This window comes from Alligator mississippiensis, chromosome 1 (assembly GCF_030867095.1).
Source record: "Alligator mississippiensis isolate rAllMis1 chromosome 1, rAllMis1, whole genome shotgun sequence".
NCBI lineage: Eukaryota > Metazoa > Chordata > Crocodylia > Alligatoridae > Alligator > Alligator mississippiensis.
In genome coordinates, this window is record NC_081824.1 from 83,294,093 (window position 1) to 83,314,772 (window position 20,680).

General features: G+C 43.3%; 1 protein-coding gene across 2 annotated transcripts in view; it reads right to left on the minus strand.

Moving 5' to 3' along the window:
* The window catches only part of MMS22L (MMS22 like, DNA repair protein), a 166,885-nt gene that overhangs the window by 112,256 nt on the left and 33,949 nt on the right, over window positions 1–20,680 (minus strand). For both annotated transcript variants that reach the window (XM_014611080.3, XM_019486393.2), the window contains exons 10-11: window positions 19,937–20,119; window positions 6,478–6,540 (exon numbers count right to left, since the gene is read on the minus strand). In XM_014611080.3, coding sequence (XP_014466566.1) covers window positions 6,478–6,540; window positions 19,937–20,119 — 246 coding nt within the window. The remainder of the gene's footprint in view (window positions 1–6,477; window positions 6,541–19,936; window positions 20,120–20,680) is intronic.

The window sequence follows — 20,680 nt, forward strand, 5'->3', positions numbered from 1 at the left end:
TGAAAGGGACCTTACGGCGGGTGTCAACTACAGACCACCCAACCAGGGGGAACAGCTAGACCAGGACTTCTCCAGTTAGCTTATGGAGGCAGTTAGGTCAAGGGATGTTACTGTCATGGGTGACCTAAACTACCCAGACATTTGCTGGGAGGATCAGCCAGCCAGGTCTGACCGCTCGCGTAGGTTCCTGGCTGTATTACAGTACCTTCACCTTATCCAGGAAGTGCACAGCCCCACTAGAGGTAGCGCCTTGCTGGACCTGGTCCTGGCCACGGGGGATGACCTGGTGAGGGGACTGCAGGTCCTTGACCACCTGGGCAATGGCGATCATCACCTGCTGGATTTCAGTATCCAAAGCAGGGTGTCTAGGGCTCACACCAAGGCTAAAGCACCTTGACTTCAGAAGGGCCAACTTCCATGAGCTTAGGAGACTAGTGGGGGAGGCACTAAGGGCCCAGAAGGTAGAGGAGATGGGAGCCCACAAAGGATGGTCATACCTTAAGGGGGCAATCCTCCAGGCCCAAAGGATAACAGTCCCTGAGAGAAGCAAGCGGGGTGAGAGTGCTCAGAAACCCCCTTGGCTCAGCTAGGGCATTCAGCAATGCCTGAGGACTAAAAGGGAGGCGTACAACCAGTGGAAGGGAGGAACTATCACCAAGGAGGACTACTTCTCCTCAGCCCAGGAGTGTAGGAGGGCTATTAGGAAGGCCAAGGCAGAGATGGAACTCAGGCTAGCGTCCAGGATTAAGGACAACAAAAAGTCCTTTTTCAAGTACATTGGGAGCAAGAAGAGGGCACCAGGCAACATAGGGCCCCTGCAAGACACAAACGGTAATCTGGTGGCCACGCCAGACAAGAAAGCTGATATTTTTAACAGTTTCTTTGCCTGTTTTCCTGAACAGGGACCGGGATATCCCACCTACCAGAGGTAGGGACAATCTTGGGGATAGCTCTATCAAGACTTCAGTCAGTGCAGATGTAGTTGGGGATCTTCTGGAAGGGCTAGACATTTTTAAATCTGTAGGTCCAGATGCTCTCTACCCAAGGGAGTTGAGGGAGCTGGCAGGGGTCATTGCGGAGCCTTTGGCCTGGCTGTATGAGCATTCGTAATCATCTGGCCAGGTGCCAGGGGATTGGAAACTGGCTAATGTGGTCCCTATTTTTAAGAAGGGGAGGAAGGAGGACCCAAGTAATTATAGGCCTGTAAGCCTCACCTCGGTGCTTGGGAAGCTCTTGGAGAGGATCATCAAGGAGCATATCTGTGGGGGGCCTGCAGGAGAGATCATGCTCAGAGGCAATCAGCATGGCTTCACCGAAGACAGGTCCTGCCAGACCAACCTGACTGCCTTTTATGACCAAGTAACTAAATCCTTGGATGATGGTGTCGCTGTGGACATAGTTTTTCTAGACTTTAAGAAGGCCTTTGACACCGTCTCTCACCCCATCCTCATCAATAAATTAAGTGAGTGCGGTATTGATGCCTACACAGTTGGATGGGTAAAAAATTGGCTGATGGGGCGCACCCAGAGAGTAGTGGTGGACGGGTTGTACTCAACCTGCGAGATGTGAGCAGTGGGGTACCCCAGGACTTGGTCCTCGGGCCCGCACTGTTTAACGTCTTCATCAGCGACTTAGACAAGGGGGTGGAAAGCACACTGTCTAGGTTTGTTGATGACACTAAGATGTGGGGTGAGGTGGACACACTTGAGGGAGAGAGAGACTACAACTAGATTTAGACAGACTACAAAAGTGGGCAGACGAGAATAGGATGGGGTTCAATGTAGACAAATACAGGCTGCTGCACCTTGGAGAAGGAATCCACAGCATACATACAGGCTGGGAGTTCCCTTCTTGAAAGCACAGACGCGGAAAGGGATCTCGGAGTCATTACTGACTCCAAGATGAACATGAGCCGCCAATGCCAGACCGCAGCCAGCAAGGCCAGCCATACCTTGTCATGCATCCAAAGATGCATCTCAAGCCGGTCCAGAGAGGTGATACTCCCCGCTCTATGCAACTTTGGTCAGGCTGCAGTTGGAGTACTGTGTCCAGTACTGGGCACCGCACTTTAAAAGGGATGTGGCCAGCCTGGAGAGGGTTCAGAGGATGGCCACCCACTTGGTGAGAGGGCAGCAGGACAGGCCCTATGAGGAGAGACTGAAGGACCTGAACCTGTTCAGCCTCAGCAAGAGGAGGCTGAGGGGAGACCTGGTGGCTGCCTACAAGCTCATCGGGGGAGGGGATCAACAGCAAATAGGCAAAGCTCTTTTCTCCCCAACATCACCTGGGGTGACGAGGAACAATGGTCATAAGCTGATGGAGAACAGGTTTAGGTTGGAGATCAGAAGGCAGTATTTTGCCGTTAGGGTGGCCAAAATCTGGAACCAACTTCCCAGGGAGGTGGTCCTCGCCCCTACTTAGGGCATATTCAAGAGGAGGTTGGATGATCACTTGTCTGGGGTCTTTTGAACCCAGCATTCATTCCTGCCTGTGGCAGGGGGTCAGGCTAGATTATCTGTTCAGGTCCCTCCTGACCCTAGCTACTATGAAACTATGAAACTCCCCTACCTGTGTAGTCACCTTTCCCAAAAAGGAAATATAGATTATAATCAACATCAGATAAAATTTGCTGGTGTTGCCTTTGGACATCTCCAAAAACATGTCTTTAACTCTCATGACATCAGGACTCAAACCAAACTTCTGCCCTACCAGGCTGTTGTCATTCCTAACTTGATATATGGGTGTGAAAGCTTGATGACATATTGGAAACACCTGAAAGCTTTGGAATGTTACCATCAGTGATGTCTTTGGTAAATCCACCGCATCAACTAAAAAGACAGAGGAATAAGTGCCAGAGTCCTGGCTCAAGCAAACACCACTAGCACTGAAGCCACATTTATATGGCACCAGCTCCATTGGACAGGACACGCAATAAGGATGCTTGACAACCAGCTTCCAAAACAGATCCTATACTCTCAACTTAACAATGGCCATCACTCTAGAGGTAAGAATAGGCAAAAGAATAGATTTGAGCACATCTTGAAGGCCAATGTGAAGAAATACGATATTACATATCAAATCTGAGAGATACGAGCACTGAATCATCACCATAGTGCTGTGGTGTTTGACAAAGTGCCAGTCACTTTGATCAAACTCACCTCATTACGGAGAAGGAGACCAGAGAGATGAAGAAAGACCTGTGTGACCTGACATTACCAGCACGCACTCTTTCCTCCCAAAATTATTTTCCATGTCTGCAGTCAAATATGTGGACTTCAGATTGACCTCTTCAGCCATTTCAGTATTAAACAATGACTCTTTAGAAGACTATCCTCCTCATATCAAGGGACTCCCTACAATGACAAGTCAGTCTATAAAAGTGCATCTCTACCCTGCCTTCTGCCTGACATTAATTACCTCACCCTTCTATTTACTACCCCTGCCATCTACAAGTCTATCCATAGCATCTAACAAAGTAGGCTACAGCCTACAACAGCTAATGTCTGCCTGAAACAGTCTAAAAAGGTATCAGCCTAACCTGTCTTCTTCCTAAGTTCAAACTTAACACAGCCAACTACCTCTCTTTTCTTAATTTTTTTTTTAAACTTACTCAACATGCATTCACAATTGTGCAGTGTCCCTACACCATATTTTCTATATCTAGCTTTCATCATTAAATTCACCAAAAATATAGACAATTGACATTTAAAATAAACCACTGGTCTTAAACCATAGTTGGCAGTAATAACATACCCCTAAAATATTAAACAGCTTGACAGATTGGGATTTTTTTTGACAGAGAAATCAGGATAGACTGGTTAAAGTCTGAAAAAGTGATAACCAATGAAACCTCAAACAACCTCTTACCACCTGTCACAATGTCTCTATTCACCCATTTTTACAGGCAACATTAAGATAGTTTATCTCTGATTTTGGTAGCTTATTAGCAATAGCCAGCTATTTCCAGTTCTAAATAGTCTTGAATTCAAAATTTGTTAAGAAGAATAAAAACAACTTCTCTTTTGCCTTTTTTCTACAAATGATCATTCCTATAAAACATGCATTCATGAAACAAGAACATTTTGTTCAAAATATTAATAGAATCAGGATTTTCTTGATACCCTTCAAAATTCTCATATATGAACATAAAACAGGAAAACAGTTAATAAGGCAACACCAAAAATTAAGTCTTGTATGTGATCAAAAATATTCTCACAATGAACGAGTCAGCAGAAGTCACGGATCACCAGGGATCCAGGTTTGCCGTTCGCTGCAGAAAAACATGGATTTTCTCCTTTAAAAGAGAAAAGCACAGGAAACAACAGGTTTCCCCTTGCAAGCTGGCAGAGTTTGGGTGCCCCTCACTCCCAGGCCACAGGCTCTGACCCCATAGCCCTGGCAACTGGGGGCCCTCTCCAGCAGGGTTGGGGGGAGTAGGGTGCTGTGGGTTGTGAGTGAGGGGCATCAGCAGTATTGTGGGACTGCTGGCTTGGGAGTGAGGGACAATAACATGTGCAGGGGCAAGGCACCAGCACCACAAAGCAGCAGGGGGGGAAGAGGGAAGGGGAAGGGAGGGGGGTGGGAAGAGGCAGCTCCAGCTGGACCCACATCCTGACGAGTGAAGGGGGCAGGGGGAAACTGACTTTCTAGGATAAAAAAACCCAAAATCAAATACCAAAATATACAAGTACTTAGAAAGTATTCTATTTTTATGACTGAAGCATGGGTAGACTTCCAGATCACTTTAAAATTTAAATATATCAATAAAAAGTGTTCAACTGATACCTATAAATACAGTGGCGTGGATTTGGGGGAAAAATGGGGGGAAAACGGGGGATTTGGGGGGTTTTAAATCAAAGAATTTGGGCTTTTTCAGAGAATTTGGGAATTTAAAATAGAGAAGACTAGGATCCCTGATGATCAGTAATTTAATGAATGCATTTGTACTGTAAAATGACTATTCTAAACCAAAAAAGGCAACGTGAACATTATTTCCACAACCTAGCAAGTTGACTTAACACTGAACTTGCCAACACCCTTCATACTATTATAAATTAAAATATTTCTGAAGGTTAAATAAGGTTTAAATTTACTGTTAATTGGAGAGCAGCTTTTACAACATTAGATCTATGTTAATACAGATTATATTTACAAATTGAAGTGTTTAAATGTAAAGTCCAAAGTTTGCTCAGACTCACCCCCTTGGGGACAAATGTTAAAAGATAAAATTCAGCCCTCATGGTTTTCAGGACACAATCATTGAAAAATGATGCTAACTAAGAATGAGGAGAAGATCTTCTTTCATTGGGTATATTAAAACACTCTACACCCCAGCTAAAACCATGATGCTAGTCACAGTTTTGAAGAATGGTTGTTGTTAGCTTGGCTTATTTGAGCAATGTGGCAACTGGCTTTTTTGTTGTTCTTTTTCCATTTTTATTCTCTTGCAATACCTTGTAGTTACTTTAGAGTATAGTTTTCTTATACTGTTAAAACACAGTTCCATTTTTTCAATGGTCCTGATAATCTGAGCTAGTCACAAAATACAGTTGCAAGAAATATTTTGTCCCCTGTTCTGTCTTCAACCACTGTGTAGAAAAGGCAATAATAATACTTTAAAAAACAAAACAACAAAACTCTTAATCTTCCATTTACAAGTGTAGACTATTATTTCAATGCCATTTCTCTCCTCCGAGACCTAACAGGTAATCATCAGATTTAATCTTACTGCTTAACAAAGTAGGTAGTCACATACAAACATGCACACAAATTAAAGATATTATTTTGAACTGTTGCTCCAGAAATTACAATTTGTGTCATGAAACTTCGGAACAAAATTTATAGAGCTGCAACATAATATATTTAAAACATGAAGAACAGCATATTTAAAAGCACTTTAAAAGGAGGTCATTTCTGACCTCTGGGCCATGAAGCACTGCATTAACAGCTCTGCAGAAAGAAAAGTGATAAGGTATGAAATGAGTGTTCAGAAACTAGAACCTTATCAGTAAGAGTTTGATTCAAGCCTGTAAGACAAATTGCTCAGCAATGCAAGTCACCTTCCTGCTGTGATGAGGATATAGCTGAATTTTCAATGCAACTGACTATCTCCATGATCATGTCTCCTCAACTTGATATCCTTACATTCCACATACAGTTTAAATTTTCTAAGAATCCAGTTCACATTCTGAATACATCTTGTCAAAGTAGCCACATACATTTCCAGGATAATTATCTTTTTCCTTTATCTGACAATTTAGCATCAAGCACAACCACTTTAAAGTAAGCATAGCCGCTAACAAGAAATCTGTATACTGCCCTAGTTCAGCTACATCAAGAAGGTTCACATATTTTAAATAAAAATACTAAATTCCAAAGAAAAGCCTGTTGGTTAGACAGTTTCATACACGCACGCTTTCCAAAAAAAAAAAAATCGCATCCTTATTCATTATTCTTTTTTTTTTTTTCCATACTTACTTGAGTATCAATAGACCTTTTCACCAGTTTTTCCACCATTACCTCATTGGATTCCACTTGTTTCTGGAAAAGAATGATTGTCAATATTAAATCCTTACAGGAGTCAATACATTATAGTGTACAACATGGAAAAAACGCAAGGCACTTCTTAAAATTTTCCATTTTCTGAAAGTATATTGCAAAGATTGTTAAAAGTCCCTTTGCTTTTACATACAGAACTTAAAATTTCCCCAACTTTAGGCTAGTCAAAATAAAAGTACTATTACTTTTTTCTACATGATGTATAAATATGTTATTTCATCCTCATTGAGAAACTAATTTTCCTCTCCCCAGCACAACTCTCAGATATTGTCAGCAGCTTCTTTCTTAAAAGTTTACAAATAATGGAAAGGATGTGGCAAATCCATATTCTTTTCTGTTAATTTATTCTTTTCTTCCACTTCAAATGTACAACCAATTCATTTTACTCAGGTCAAACAGCTGTCCAACAGTAATGAATGTCAGTCAGTTCTGACTTGAGCCAGATTCTAATCTATTGCCTAGAAGTAAGTAAGTCTACATCAAAAGATTGTAAGATAAATCAAATAATGCTCATAATTAGTCTCCTTCATGCTTGACAAGATTTAGGGTTGTTTCAAATAAGCAGAATTTTGAGTGGCAAATCAGTTCAGACTAAGGAGAGAAAAACTGTTTAAACAATTAGCTAAGACAGAGAAGAGGAAGTAGACAAGGTTTGTTTGTTTATTGATTTGATTTATATGCTGTCCTTCCCAAAAAAGGGTCACAGCATCTTACAATAAGAAAAAAAAAAGAACAACTTAAAAACAAGAAAAGAAGAGGACCAAAAAAACCTTACAAGGAAACCAAAACCGCCCTAAACCGCCTTTCATCCTAGCTTTGTTTGGTAAATACCTGCCCAAATAGGAAAGTCTTCTAGCGCTTTTAAAAGATGTTCAGAAATAATGAGGGAAGTTCCAGAGCTGAGGAGCAAGTACCAAAATTCAATACCAGTTTTGCCAAGTGGACTTAGAATCATAGCCTCAGAAAATTAGGGTTGCAAGGGACCGCAGGAGGTCATCTAACCTGCTCAAAGCAGGACAATCCCCATCTAGATCACCCCAGCCAAAGTTTTGTCTAGCCGGATCTTAAAAATCTCGAAGGATGAAGAGTCCACAACCTCTCTGGGTAACCTTGTGGCATGGCACCTGCAGTGCCTGCCAATTTAAGGTTTCAAGTTTGGCAGTGGAACAGCTGGCAGGTGGGTGCTAGCATCATCAAATCTAGCACATGACCCTAGGAGAACCCTGGGATTGGCTGAGGGGGTGGAGCAGCCCTTATTTTAACCCAGATTGAGGGAAGTAGCAGTCTGAGCTGAGCAGGCAAGGAGGCAGCATCAGGCTGAGCTGCTCCTGGAACACCTTGGAGGTAAGGGCAGGAGCTATGGGGATGGTTTGGAGGCTCCTGGTCCTGGGCATGACCTAAAACTGCACCCTGCCAGGGATGAGTGGCCTGGTGGGGCTGTTTGTGGCAGAACAGTCCTGCAGAAACGCCAGTAACCTCCCCAGTGAAAGGCGAGAAGGGGCACCTGAAAGTCTCAGTCCCTGCCTACGGGCAGGTTACCTATACCAAAGAGTAGGCCAGGCAGACCCAGCCTGTTAAGCGGGCTGCCTGAGCATAGGGGCCAGGCACAGTGGCAGCTACCTGAGCCCACAGGGTGGAAGACCCCAATGGCCCCAGCGAGGGGGCAGAGAGAGAGTGGCCCTAGTAAAGAGGCAGAAGGCCCAGAAAAGAAGGCTAAGCCTGTGGAGCAGCCCAGAGAGGGGGCCAGAGGGTAGAGTGGCCTGGGTGAGGGGCTGTGAGATGAGTGGCCCTGGTGAGAGGACAGAATTACATAGCAGAGAATGGAGAATTACTTAAATGAGGAGACAGAATTACCAGATACGAGAGTGCTTGATTACTGGATGTGACAAGGTAGACTTACTTAAGCATTGGTAAAGGCCTGGTGTGTACCAACTGACTGGAGGGTGGGTGCTAGGCCACATAAGTGAAGGCCCAGTGTGTGCCCCAGGTTGGAGGCTGGGTGCTAGGCTGGATACTAAAGCCCGGGTGTGTGCACCAGAAGGAAGGCCAGGTGCTAGACCTATAAACATCTCCTAGGCATGGGGAGGTCAGAGCATGTACCAAGGCACTTGGCATCAGGAGGGTGAGCAATGGGCAGCCTCCCACCTTAGAAAGAGCCATCATATTTATTTTCATCAAGGTGTGGCAGGAAAATGAGGTAGGTTTAGCTCTGAACAGGCAGGTGGCCAGCACTAAGACCTGACCCTAAAAAGCCAACCTGTTACAAACCTGTTCCTGTGTTTTACTACCCCTCCTGGTGAGGAAAAAATCTTTGTAATATCTAACCTAAACTTCCCTTGCTGCAACTTGAAACCATTGCTCCTCGTTCTGTCATCTGCCACCACTGATAACAGTCTAGCTCCATCCTCTTTTGAATCTCCCTTCAGGTAGTTGAAAGCTGCTATTAAATCCCCCCTCAGTCTTCTCTTCTCTAGACTAAATAAGCCCAGTTCCCTCAGAAGACATGTCCCTCAGTCTAGTGGAGGGCAACAAAAATGGTTAGGGGGCTCTCTCACATTTGTCTACATCCTTTCTGCAGTGGGAGGCCCAACACTGAACACACTACTCCAGATGTGACCTCACCAGTGCTAAACGGAGAATAATCACTTCCCTTGACCTACTGGCAACACTCCTACCAATGCACCCCAACGTGCTGCTAGCTTTCTTAGTAACAAGATCACTCTGTTGGCTCATATTGAAGCTTATTGTCCACTGTAATATGCAGGTCTTTTTCTGCAGAGCTGCTGCCCAGCCAGTCAGCTCCCAACCTGTACTGGTGCATGGGACTGTTCTGTCCTAAATGCAGGATCATCCACTTGTCCTTGTTGAATTGCAAGAGATTTCTCTCGGTCCATTCTTCCAATATGTGTAGGTCTCTCTATTACTACACCCCATAACAGAGCCATCAGCATTCCTGGATCTTACAGCTGCACCTCCAGAAATGTAATGTCTCTCATCCAATGTACCAAATGCCCTGATGGAAAAATATGTAGGAGACACCAAACAACAACTGCGCACCAGAATGAATGCACACCAGAAATCTATTAAAGACAGAAATACCCAATTACCTGTGGGGGCACATTTCTCACAAGAAAACCACTCTCTCTCCAATCTCTCAGTCCTGATCCTCAAAGAAAACTTACAAAACACTTCCCAGAGATGAGCCTATGAACTCCACTTCATCAACCTCCTGGATACTAAAAATCATGGACTAAATATAGACATTGGATTTATGACACATTATAACCTGCCTGACCTCTGACTCCCCAGGTATCTCTCCACTTCCATCCCCCTTCTCTCTCTCTCTTTCCCCCCTCCCCTAGCCTGTCTCTCACCCACTGACTCCTCAATCTACATTTTCACTGACTACCTGTCTTGTATGCATACCAGCCCAGCCCCTGGCTTCTTTACTTTTCATTCCATCCAGGAAGAGCACACACCAACTGCTGAAACTTCCTTAGCCTGATGAAGGGTTTTTGAACCCGAAAGCTTACTTAATAATTGTTTTTCAACTATTTAAGTTGATCTAATAAAATATATCAGATTCACTCAAAGAACCTTGTCTGCCTCTTGACACACTGATGGTACTTGCTGAACGTTGTTCTCAGCTGATCTTGCAGAAGATAAAGCATAAAGGAGACAGGTACATAGACCCTTATATGCGTCTTGAATTGCATACAGAGAGCTATTGGGAACCAGTGCAACCTGTGGAGTACTGAAGTTATGTGCTCTTGGCAACCCATTCCCATCAGAAGGCACAGATGATGGTGGCCAGATCTGAGTCTGAAAGTAAGAGTTACAGCCTTTTAACCAGATGGAGTTAGTGAAAGGCACTTCTAGTCACAGCCACCACCTGAAGATCCAGGTACAACAGAGGATCCAGGAGGAGCACAAGGCTGCAAACCTGAGTAACAAGGGCAGACTGAACCCCTAAAATAGGGGTCCCAATCCTCACTGAGTTAAGTGGTCTACCTACCATAATCTCCTCATTTGAATTCAATTTCAGTTAACCCACCTGCATCCTGTCCCCAACTGCGGCCAGGCACTGGGAAAGCACCGAGAAAGGACAGGCCAATTGTGTCTCCAGAGTAGGTGGCAAACTTGTCACAACAGAGTGAAGTAGACTTTGTTTCCAGGCAGTGTGACAATCTGGATTAACTATGCCATTCACCACCTGCAACATTGCTACTGGAAACTTTGTAGATGCAATGCCAGTGGAGAACAGAAGCTTCTTTACCACTGTCATGCCACAGCCCTTTAAGAAAGATCTGCCACAACTCCTCTTCTTGGGAGGACTGCTAACAAGAGATGGGATGAGAACAGGGGAAAAAGCATCTTTGGGCATCAATCTGGCCAACCAAGTAAGGAGGGCTTTAAGCTCGGTTCTACACAGAATGGGGATCAAAACCCTTCAAATCAACAGAGCACACATTCCAGAGGGTTAAGAACTCAAGGAAACAACTTAACTCTGGGAAAGGGCCAGAAAGCTATAAGACAGAAAGAAGTGGTACAAAAGGGAAGCAAGTAGGTCACCTTGGGGATTATTTGTCTATGGCTGAATTCAGTGTACTATTCCACAGATCAACCAGGCCATCCACAGAACAGCACCAACATCAGTGGTGATGTCCCCCAAAGAGTTCTGGAATCCACTGGATCCATAAGTCTCCAGGGTGGACCAACCTAGCTGATCCAGCAGCTTAACAGGGGTGACAGAGGCCTTCACCTTTAGGAGCCAATGCCTGGACCATGACAGGGACTTCTTCACAACATTCCTGATAATTAGAGCTCCTCTCCCTAAGCAGATGCAAAACATTAGGTCTAGCAGACATCCTGTTTCATGGGTTGGGCAGTTACTACCTGGAATAGACCCATGGTTGGCATGGATTCCATGAATTCCTGTTCCAGCCTCAGAGGCAGCCTCAATGTGAATGTTGAAGTCCACCAAGACATTAAGTCTGGGCATCCTCAACACCACCTCCATGACCAACTCAGCTAGTTCAGTCAAGAAAAATCAACTGTGCATCAGAAGAATCCCCAGTCTATCTGCAGCTTCATGCACAAGGTAGACACACACCATGCTAAACAAATCTGTGGACAAACCATTTGGCAACCACCAGCCCAGAGTTCTTGTACAACCAGGTCTCAATGATGTATGTAGGATCAGTAGCTGCATCCTGAATGAGGTTGAAGATGACTGCCATTTTATTAACTACCACCTTACTTAGCAGCATCAGTGATAAGTCAGGGTTCCCATGTGGCCATGATCCCAACAAAACCAGTGGAGGAGAAAGAGGGGGAAACAGGCATCAGGTGCCTTCCACTGTGCCTCAAATGATCTAGGATAAAATCAATACTCTTGTGGAAGTCAAAAGCAAAACTCTGACTGAATTTAAGTAACCAGCGCTCATATATACTCTCCAGGTCAACTGGAACTCAGAAAGGGAGCGTGACTTACCATATTTCTTCTGTTGCTCTTCATCTTCACTATACTTTTGAGAACTCCTCTCACCCAAATCCAGCTACAATCACTACACAACTGGATGCCCCTGCCATCCCTACCATTTAATCATTTGCATTTTGCACACGCGCCTAAAGCCAAAGCTTGAACAGAAACCCACTGTGTTCATAGGTAGCAACTTTGAAGGTATGGAAAAGTAACTCTGGCTCACCTGGCAGAGCCACACTAAGCTTCTCAGCTGGAAGTCACTCTCTGTATATCTCACACAGTAATCATTTCATATAATTCAAAGGCAAGAAGCTCTAGCCCCCAAGTAATTCTGGTTATATATCCCTAGCCCATGGCTGTCTTAAGATTGACCCCTGCAACGTTCAGAAGTGGCGACTTCTCTTTTTAAGTCCTATTTGATTTTCAAATGTATGTGCTCTTCAGAATAATATAGTGTGGTCTGTATTTGGGTTAGGGAGAATACAAAACAGATACGTATTGTGCATCCTGCTTTGCTCTTCGAAATGGAGACTAGATATATCCTTATATGGTTACCATAAGATGTGGGCACAATTTTCCAGTTTAAATCTACATTTATGAAATGACTAACGCATGAGAGCCAAAGAAAAAAAAAAAAGAGCCAAGTCTGAAGCCTATTTAGAATTTTAAAAGCTTTCATATTAACCTCAAGGCCAAAGCACTCCACATTAAAAAACTGAAACTCTTCCACAGATGACACAGGACTAGAGGCAGTTTTTGCTAAAGAGCATACAAATAACCATCATTACTAGACATCACCCTCCTACCTCAAATGACAGTTCAGTAAGAGACAAAGTGTTATAAAGTCATCCAACACTGCTATCTATTAAAAAACAAAATTGGGCTTAATTCATCCTTGATGCAATGCCATTGCCTCAGCAAGCATATGTCAGGGATCATCTTGGCCCTTTAGATTCAAGGAACATTCAAGATAGTAATTAAAAAATGAGAAGTTACCACCAACTACCAGTCTTAAACTGACATCCAGTGACTTGTGATTAGGTGATGTTATTAGTCACTGAACTTCATAAGCAAACAAAGCATATTAGTAGTCATGTAAACAGCAAAATACCTGGACAAGCTTACAGCCAAATTCAGGTAAATATGATCCAACAAAAAAGACAACATTTTGAAGTCAAAGAAGACTGGGGACATCTAAATGAAAACACACAGGATGGTTCCTCAACTAAGGCAGTGGGCTGGGACTTAGAAAGCTCAGAGGCACAATTAATTAGCCCACAAAGAGCACCTTTCAAGTATAGCTACACTGCTTCTGGCCCAGGAATCAGGAAGAGAATTTTAACCATGATGCTACCTGACATGGCAAGTTAGCAGTATACCTATTGCCCTCAAAGTCTTCAAGTTGTGTTAACATTTCCCTTGAGACTTCCACTCAACTGACATGATTTAGTAAATGTGTTAATTTAACCTACTACTTTTATTATAGACAAACATATTCATAAGCATAGACGGAATAGAACACACAAAAACTTGGTAAGAAATATTATTATGGTTGGAAATTCAAGAACTCAAAAGTTAGGAAATGTCAAACTCAAGAATGCCTAAGAAAATTTATTTCAGGCTCCCTCTGGCTATGCCTTGTGACATTGTTTTTAAATTTCAGGACCAATGTAAAGACTGAGAGAGAGCTGATTTTTCTTTTTTCATAAATATTGCATGTAGCTCCACCTATTAGATTACTATCATGTATCTAACATTAAGTGTTAACTTAATCTTGCGGCTTACCCCTCAAGAAAAGCAGACAATTAACCAAATCAATGACTACTACTTATTGGACAATAATACTAATACACTCTTACCCAGTGCTTTTCTTCAACAGATCTCAAAGCACATTACAAAGTAGATCAATATCATTATCCCCACTTTATGATTGGGGAAACTGAGGCCTGAAAATATAAAATGACTTATTCAAGGTCACCCAGGAGACCAGTGGCCCAGTGACTAAGATTCACAACACAGTGAAGCCTGCCTCACATTCTATTAGCATGATACTGAAGCTGCGTTTATCAGGCTCGGAACCAACAAAAGCTTTGAAATGGATAAACAGATTGCTTCTTAGGAGAGACATTGTTTGAAAGTCAAATAGAAGACATGGCTGTAAGGTGTGCAGGTACTTTGTAGGGTGACAACACAAGTAGGAAGAGGTATAACGAAAAGCAAAAAAAAAAAGTGCGCAAAGAGGAGCTAAAATTTAAGGAAGATAATAAAAATATAACACTTTTAGTATTTAATCCTTTCCAGGCCTGCTATGTTCTTATATTTTGTTTTGTTTTGTTCCATATTGCCTGTACACGAATGCACAGAGCCTGGTAACCAAGCAGGAAGAATTGGAAGTCCTTACACAGTCAAGGAACTATGACATGGAATAAGAGAGACTTGGTGGGATAGCTCACATGACCAGAGTACTGTCACAGGGGTTTAGGTTGTAGCCATGTTGGTCTAAGGACATAGGCAGACATAGGAAGATAGACGCTTCCTTAGCCTGATGAAGGGTTTTTGAACCCGAAAGCTTGCTTAATAACTATTCTCCAACCATTTGGGTTGGTCTAATAAAAGATATCAAATTCACCCAAGGAACCTTGTCTGCCAGAGTACTGTCATACATTAATACAAACTGTTCAGGAAAGACAGGCAGGGTAGAAGAGGAGGAGTTGCACTGTATGTAAAAGAGCCATATGACTGCTCAGAGCTCCAGTAGAAGCTGAAGATAGGCCTGTTGAGAGTCTCTGGGTTAAGGTTAGAGGGGAAAGCAACAAGTGTGATGTCATGGTGGGGGTCTACTACAGACCCACCAGACCAGGAGGATGAGGTAGATGAAGCTTTCTCCAGGCTGCTAGCAGAGGTTTCTGGATTACAGGCCCAGATTCTCATGGGTAGGCGGGGGGGGGCAGATCGAGGCTGCCACAGTGAGGGAAGGAGTGGGGCAGGGGAAGGCGCTGCCCAGCCAGGGTGGTGAACGTGACCCTGGGAGCAGGACAGAACTGCAGGTGGCTCATCTGGAGCAGTGTGCGGGTGGGGAGGGGGGCGGCTCCCCGTCGCTGCATGCACTCGCAGGGGAAGCATGGGGAGGAGGGGGAGGGGGGGCCATGTGCTCCCCCCCCCTCTTCCCCCAGATTTGTGTACGGGGTGAGGGCAGGCTGTCCACTGAGGTCTCGGGGCCAGGTGCTGCTCTCTTCCCAGTGAGGGGGCTGGGTTGGGGCTGTGCTCAGTCCCACTCCTAGGACTGCATTCACTGTCCTGACTGGGCAGTGCCTGCCTCTGCCCCACTTCCTCACTCACCATGGAAGCCTTGATCTGCCCCCACCATGCCCCATCCCTCCTCCCTGACCCTTTCCCCCCCTACATCGACTTACTGGCCGAATGCTGTTCTCCCAAGGTGCCAGGCTGCATACCTGTAAATCAGCTATGAGATCAGTATCAACCAATATGGCTAGTTAATAATTGGCCATTGGTATCGGCCAAGAAAATCTTTATTGATGTACCCCTACAAATTGCAGGATTGAGCCAAAAGAAATCTCATGAGGTTCAATAAGGTCAAATGCAAAGTCCTTCACTTAGGACAGAAGAATCCCATGCACTGCTACAGGCTTGGGACCAACTGGCTAAGCAGCAGCTCTGCAGAAAAGGACCGGGGGGTTACAGTGGATAACCAAGTGGATATGAGCCAAGAAGGCTAAAACAGTATACTAGATTGCATTAGTAGGAGCATTGCCAACAGACTGAGGGTAGTAATTATTACCCTCTATTCTGCACTGGTAAGGCCACATCTGGAGTACTGTGTCCAGTTTTGGGCCCTCCACTACAGAAGGATGTGGACAAGTTGGAGGGAGTCCAGCATAGCGCAATGAAAATGGTTAGGGAGCTGGGGAACATGACTTAAGGAGAGATTCAGGGAACTGGGCTTGTTTAGTCTAAAGAAGAGAAGACTGAGTGGATATTTGATAGCAACCTTTAACTACCTGAAGGGTGGTTCAAAAGAGGATGGAGAAAGACTGAAACAGGCTATCCAAAGAGGTTGTGGAATCGCCATCTTTGGAGGTTTCTAAACGCCTGGCTTGACAAAGCCCTGGCTGGAATGATCTAGTTGGGGGTGGCCCTGTTCTGAGCAGGGGTTTGGACTAGATGACCTCCTTAGGTCCATTCCAACCCTAATTTTCTTTGATTCTGTATCACTGCATTTTCATACTGACTAGTTTCTCACAGGAACTTGGACCAACAATAAGTTGGATTTGCTGCAGATACATGGTAGGTGACATGGGGGCTTCTGTAAACTGGAGATGCAGTCTAAAGCAGGGGAAATCATGCAGTCCCATCCCGAGAGAAGGACAAATATAGGCCTGTCACTTAAAAGGATGCACACTAGAAAACTGAAGACAGGGTAAAAAGCTATAGCTCAACCTGGATCCATAACAGACGTATAGACCTAGATCCATAAAAGGACTTAGCTGAGCCAACAGTGAGCAGTGCCACACTTAAGGTGCCTGGCTCGGTAACTGGAATCCCTAGCCATACATTAGGTATATACAGTGTGCTACAATTCATGGGGAGAGTTATGCACGAGACTAGGATTTACAACAGCCAGCATGCTAATCAAGCCAACATACAAAGATTTTAAAAAAAGTGGAGTCTCATAAATTCTAGTCCTTTTGTATCTTAGGGACCTAATTCTGGACTGTAGGAAGGCAACTATATCAGGCTGGAACTCACAACTTGGAAGCCTTTTTGGAGTTACATGGTGACAGCCATCCTTCTGAAATCAGAGCTAGCAGCAGCAGTGCCCTACTTTTACACAACAAGGCTATGGAAATTGGTGAGTGAGAGATATAGGCACTAGGCCCTTGTGTGCCTGACAACATTGAAACCGACAACTTCTATCTCCCAAAACAGCACCCTGCCTACCAAGGTGTAGGATAGGCTGAGAGAAAAACACTCCTTACTCTTCCTGGTCAAGCTGTACCACACTATACAAAAAATGAAAGAATTCAAGATTCATTAGGCCTTAGAGGAAAAAAAGAGGCACAACTCTGTAACCTAGTAATCTAGACATCCATCCACCTGGGACAGAAGGAAATGACCAGGAGATCAGGATTTCAGTTGGCACCGAGAATGGTTTAAATATTCACTGAATAAAGAATACAATAGATGTTAGGGTCAGATGGGACCTCAATAGATCATTGAGTCCGACCCCCTGCATAGGCAGGAAAGAGTGCTGGGTTCAGATGACCCCAGCCAGATGCCCATCTAACCTCCTCTTGAAGACCCCCAGGGTAGGGGAGAGCACCACCTCCCTTGGGAGCCTGTTCCAGACCCTGGCCACTCGAACTGTGAAGAAGTTCTTCCTAATGTCCAGTCTAAATCTGCTCTCTGCTAGCTTATGGCCATTATTTCTTGTGACCCCCAGGGGGGCCTTGGTGAGTAGAGCCTCACCAATTCCCTTCTGCACCCCCATGATGAATTTATAGGCAGCCACAAGGTCGCCTCTCAACCTTCTCTTGCGGAGGCTGAAGAGGTCCAGGTGCCCTAGTCTCTCCTCATACAGCTTGGCCTGCAAGCACTTAACCATATGAGTGGCCCTTCTCTGGACCCTCTCTAGGTTATCCACATCCCTCTTGAAGTGTGGCACCCAAAACTGCATGCAGTATTCCAACTTCGGTCTGACCAGTGCCGGATAGAGGGGAAGTATCACCTCCTTGGTTCTGTTAGTCATGCATCTGCTGATACATGACTAAGTGCAGTTAGCTTTGCTGATGACTTTGTCACACTGATAACTCATGTTCTTCTTGGAGTCCACTAGGACTCCAAGATCCCTTTCTGCTTCTGTGCTACTGAGCAGGTCATTTCCTAGGCAGTAGGTGTGCTGGACATTTTTCCTTCCTAGGTGCAGCACTTTGCATTTCTCCTTGTTAAATTGCATTCTATTGTTTTCTGCCCATTTGTCCACCCTGTCCAGGTCTGCCTGTAGTTGTTCCCTGCCCTCCAGTGTGTCCACTTCTCCCCACAGTTTTGTATCATCCGCAGACTTGGACAGAGTACACTTCACTCCCTCGTCCAAGTCATTGAAGACATTGAAAAGTATCGGTCCAAGGACCAAGCCCTACGGGACCCCACTGCCCACACCCTTCCAGGTTGATACTGACCCATCCACCACCACTCTCTAGGTATGACCCTCTAGCCAATTTGCCACCCACCAGACTGTGTAATCATCCAAGTCACAGCCGCTTAATTTGGTCACCAGTATGGGGTGGGACACCGTATCGAACGCCTTCCTGAAGTATAAGTAAACAATGGCTACCCCTACTCCTGCGTCCAGGTGTTTTGTAACCTGGTCATAAAAACAGACTAGATTAATCAGGCATGATCTACCTGCTATGAACCCGTACTGGTTTCCCCTCAGCATAATTTTTCCTTCTGGGCTCTCACATATATGAGCCTTAATAATCTTTTCAAAGACTTTGTAAATGTAAACCACATTTTCACTTAGACAGGAAAAAAACAGAACTTTTACACATACCTTCACATTCATCCTGAGAAATTTCAAACCCCTCTCTCCAAAAATGGGAGCAAAAGAGGCAGAGGAAAGGCTGCCAGAATATTCTTTTGAACACAGTAAAACAATATACATTTCCCCCCTGAAACAATTCAGAGTGTTTGGTGTGGCACATATTTTAATAATGGTGTAATTATTTGGGGGGGGGGAAAAAAAACTTAAAGTTGCTTGGCATTTCCCATTCTAACAACAAGCAATGCTGCCAGCTACACCTAGACTAGATTTTTCTGACTAGGAGTTTACCTTTTTTCAACACCAAAAAAGCCAGAAATAGGACAGCCAACCTATGCAAGGTCGATATAGACTTCCTATAGTCTTGACTTTTGTATTTGTGGTATTTTTGGGAATGCAATGCAAATACTAATTCATATTTTTTCTTTTCAGTGCAGTTTTATTTTAGTATTTATAGTACATTTAACTCTGGGTCCTTTCCTTGGTTCTTTGACTTTCCTAGGGTTTCATAAAGGCAATAGCAGTTCAAAGTCTTTATGTGTAGTTATCAACTTGTATTCATAGAAAAAAAAAAAAGTTTTCCCTAAAATTGAACCTGAAAATGCAAGGTTGCCTTACATACAGGATAAACTTTTATTTTTATTTATATATTAGTTAAAATCACATAAACCACCACTAAAAACATCCTCAGTATAGCATTTATTTAACAGTACACATCCATCCATAACAGTCTAGAATCAAAAATTAAACAAAAAATACATGCAACTGAAACTACCAGAAATATTATGTAGACAGAATGTGTTATGCCAGCCAGGAATGTAGCCAGAACACCACAGTGGCATTAACAAGTATGTACCGCTAGTGCTTCTAGTTTACACCTCATTTGAAAGACAGTAAACCTACGTGAAGACAAAGTCCAATACGGATAATCTAATATGTTCAGTTGCTAGAAACAGTGAACTCAACAAAGCAGCAATGCAGCAGGCATATTATTTTAAAACATTATGCTACAACATTAAGTATATATGCTAACTAGTAGGATTTCTGGTTTTCCTACTTAGGTTACCTACTGAACATGCTATGCATATAATACTTACTGCTCATGGAATAAACAGATAGTGAGCAATACACAGTATAACTTAAACGCATAACCTTTTTAAAAAAAAAAACAACCACAAAAATAAAAAACCTTTCTAACACAGACACAAAAAAAATCTGCTGGGATAATCATCACCATCTTGCAATCACCACAGTCAAAACCTACTCAGAATTAGAAGATTAAATAAATTATTAACAAATTAAAATATTAGCATATTCAGGAAGAGCAAGCTTACCTTTTCCTCTAGATACCCATTACGGTCAAACTGGTAAAGTGATGCCAGATGAGTAATAATCCACCAGCTAAAACTTAACGGATCTTTGCACTGAAGTGACTCAAAACCAAGTCTCCCTTCTGTACTACTAGATCTTTCAAGGAGATTATTCAGAAGTTTATTCATCAAGCTCCAGAAAGTCTTCTGAGAACAGAAAATTAATTCGGGATTGTATTAAATGATAGTTCATGGTAATAAAACAGTAACAAAAAAATATTAATAGATATTCCTCACAACATAGTGTCTTGTTGATTTATTAATGCTGTTTCAATTTTGCAAGGAACAACAAACAAGTGATAGTTATTTACAAAATGACAATGAACAACAAAGTTAGGAACCCCAGATAAAACCTTGAGCAATTTTAAATTTTATTCTTTAAGGAAAAAGAAAAAACAAGTGAAATAAAAGGATGATCTTTGATGGCCAAGGGAGAGCATAATCTTTGTTTTATGGGTTAATTTCAAGACCATATGGAATATGGGTGTAAAGTAATTTATTCATTCTTTTGAGAATATACTAAACAGAAATAGCTTACACTAGTGTGCATTGAAGTTGGCCTGTCAACAAGTTTATAAGTTTAAAAAAAAGTAAAGGTTTAAGCAGCTTATATTACACTAACAATATAAAATGGATGAGCATTTTTAAACACAACCTACCCGCAGCTTCTTACAGCATACAATTAACAATATGAAACAGTAATAGCTA